At 28.0% G+C, this 2,940-nt stretch overlaps 1 protein-coding gene across 4 annotated transcripts in view; it reads right to left on the bottom strand.

Moving 5' to 3' along the window:
* Positions 1-2,940, bottom strand: part of LOC117171443 (A disintegrin and metalloproteinase with thrombospondin motifs 9) — a 263,326-nt gene that overhangs the window by 18,055 nt on the left and 242,331 nt on the right. For all 4 annotated transcript variants that reach the window (XM_033358776.1, XM_033358777.1, XM_033358775.1 and 1 more), the window contains one exon: positions 988-1,369. In XM_033358776.1, the coding sequence (XP_033214667.1) occupies positions 988-1,369 (382 nt within the window). The remainder of the gene's footprint in view (positions 1-987; positions 1,370-2,940) is intronic.

Below are 2,940 nucleotides of genomic sequence, written 5' to 3'. Positions count from 1 at the left end.
TATTATTGAATTATTTATAAATTTATTTAATTTTTTTAATTAAAATTTTCTTAAAATAAATTTAAAATTTCCTCAGGAATCTTAAGAAAAGTTGTTTATTTTCTTGAATCTTTTCATACTCCTTAAAAACCTTCCAAATTTTATTTTCATTTCTTTGAAAATCTACATCTTGTTTGAACATTTTCATTTAAAACCTTGCACTATTGCAAAATCAAAAAATTTTGCTTTAAAATTAATTAAAATATCAGTTAAAATTTGTTCAGGAATCTTAAAAATATTGTGTGATTCTCTTGAAACATTTTAAAATATTTTAAAAGTTTTCTTTTTTAATCTTCAAATATCTCTATTCTCTGTTCTTTTCAAAAATTCTGAAACTTCTAAATATCTTTTAAAAAACTTAATTTTTCATCATTTTCTTAAAATCCTTCAAAATTAAAATGATTGTCTTAATCTTTCAAATTCATTTGCAACATATTTTTTAATCTTCAAAACCGGAACCTAATCTTTTAAAATAAACACTAAATCACTACAAATTTTCCCGGAAATTTTATTTTTAGTATCGTTAATGTTTTTATCCATAATTTTATTTTTCTAATATCTTTAAAAGTGTGAACAAGTTTCCAAATTATAGTGTGCCAGCAAAACGTTAAGAACATAAGTATTTCCCAATATTAAAAAATCATTTGCAATAGAAATCTTCTCTTTATCAATAATATTTAGAGACATTTAAAAATCAATTTGATCAATAAATCAAATCACTTATTTGAAAATTTGAATTTACAAAATTGATGGTACAGAAACTCTAAATCTTGTTTAATAGATAAACAAACTGAAAACAGTCACCAAATGTCATATTCACGCAGTGTCGCAACCAATTAGGTTTTCAAAAACAGCGTGTCCAATACTTTGGAGATTGTTTACTTAATTCTGTTGCTGAAGCTTTGGCCTAATAAGAAGTTAAGGCTTGATATGAAAATCAATTTTTACCGGTGTCCAATCTCCAAAGTCCCATTTGGGACACGTTTCCTGGCCGCAGATTTGAGTAACTATTTTCTCCTGAGAAGCACACTTTTCATCAGAAACTGGTCTGCCTTTGGAATCGATACAGCTGGCTGATCTTCTCTGCATACCACCGCCACAAGTTACTGAACAAGCAGCCCATTCTCCATAATTCCAGCGAACATCGTGACATGATCCCGTGCAAGGTTCTTGTTCTTTGGGTCGTTCCAAATGCGAACAAACGTAGTCAGAAACTGTTCCAGGTTGTCGATTGTCGAAGGAATGAACAATTTGGACACAACGAGACGTGACTGATCGAGTTCCAGGACCACAGTGGCTTGAACACTCTGACCTGGATGTGATTTGCCATCTGGAAAAGGTCAAATAAAGTAAAAATTACATTAAGTAATATACAGGAAGGTGCTTATTTAAAAACTACACTTTTTCTAGAAGTCTCCCCCCTCCCTAAATCAAGGTTCTAAAACGTTTCAAAATTATTTTGGAACATGTTCAAAGCATTTGAAGAAAAAAATTCGTTTCTTTTTAATTTTTCTGTAAAACTGCGAACTTTAGAAATTAGATTATTAGAGAAAAATGTTTTAGTTTTTTTGTGCTCGACTGTTTAGCGTTTCAATTTTTTTTGAGAGAAAGGAATTTTTTCAAGTTTTCTCATAAACTGTGAACTTTAGGTGCTAAATTTTTGGAGAAAAGGATTTTAGTTTTTTTTTGCGGTAGACATTTTTTGCTCTTTAAATTTTGTTATCTTACATTCTGTTAACTACAAATTAGTTCAGAAAATAATTAAATAATATTGTTTTTTACAAAAAAGTAAAATATTGAAAAGAAAATTGTCGGCTGCAAAACAGGAAATAGGTTTTTCCTAATATTCTAGTTTCCAAAGTTCATAGTCCACCGTAAAAAACTAAAATATTTGTCTCAAAAAATATAACTTCTAAAGTTCATAGTTTAAGAGAAAAATAAAGTTAAGAGCATAAATTTCGAATGAAAAAGCACAAACCTTTTTCTCCAATAATGCAGTTTTTAAAGTTTATACTTTTGGAGAATGAGAAAAACTTATTTTTTCCTCTAAATCCTTTGCGCATGTTTAAAATACCCTTTTAGAGAGAAATACACTATGGAAGGTATGTTTCTCATGTTAGTAAAAATGTAAGAAACTTTGGTATTCCAAATCTGCCATTTTAAAACTTTGGCCATGTCAGACTTTTTCTTAAAGAAAAATTACCTCCTATTTTTCCTTTTTTATGTCTTTCATATTTCATAACTATAATCGTCTTGTGAAAATAAAAAAAAATAATTATACAAAAAAAAATAAGCAAAAAAAAATTTAATATTTTTGTTCTTGCCTTACGTTAGCCCCTATTTTCTTCCAGTTTCTGTAAAAATATTTGTGCAATTTCTTGTAAATTAAACAAAATTAAGTTGTAGAATGTTACTTCTTTTTCACGTAAAAATTACTAATAACTCATCGACCCTGAGATTTAAGAAAACAAATTTAAAATGTGAAAATTTGTTTTGAATGAATCCTTAAACTACGTAACCCGCTTTGTTAGGGTCCTTAAGCCCCCCCCCTCTCCCAACACCCTATCAATCGTAATTTTTTCTGACTAAAACTGCTGAAAATTTGGTTTGATCCAATCTTACTTTTATTATGAGTAAAAAAAGGAAGTCAAATTTAAAAAAAAGTAGTTTTCGAATTTTTAACAACAAAATTTTTTGACTTTTTTTACTCTTCCTCATACAATTTCTTGTCCTAATCCCAAATTCTTTGGAAATTTAAAAAGTTCAAAAGAGACAAAATAACGTCAGTTTTTTTAAAATGACTCGAACTCTTTAAAAGTTCTTGAAAAATGTCTCTTGAAACTTTTCTCTATCTCGCATTTTTTTGAAAATTTTTCAAAAATATTTACAAAATCCTTTATA

The sequence above is a fragment of the Belonocnema kinseyi genome, chromosome 4 (assembly GCF_010883055.1).
Source record: "Belonocnema kinseyi isolate 2016_QV_RU_SX_M_011 chromosome 4, B_treatae_v1, whole genome shotgun sequence".
Classification (NCBI taxonomy): domain Eukaryota; kingdom Metazoa; phylum Arthropoda; class Insecta; order Hymenoptera; family Cynipidae; genus Belonocnema; species Belonocnema kinseyi.
Note: the sequence above shows the minus strand (reverse complement) of the source record. Positions and strands in the feature narration are given on the sequence as shown.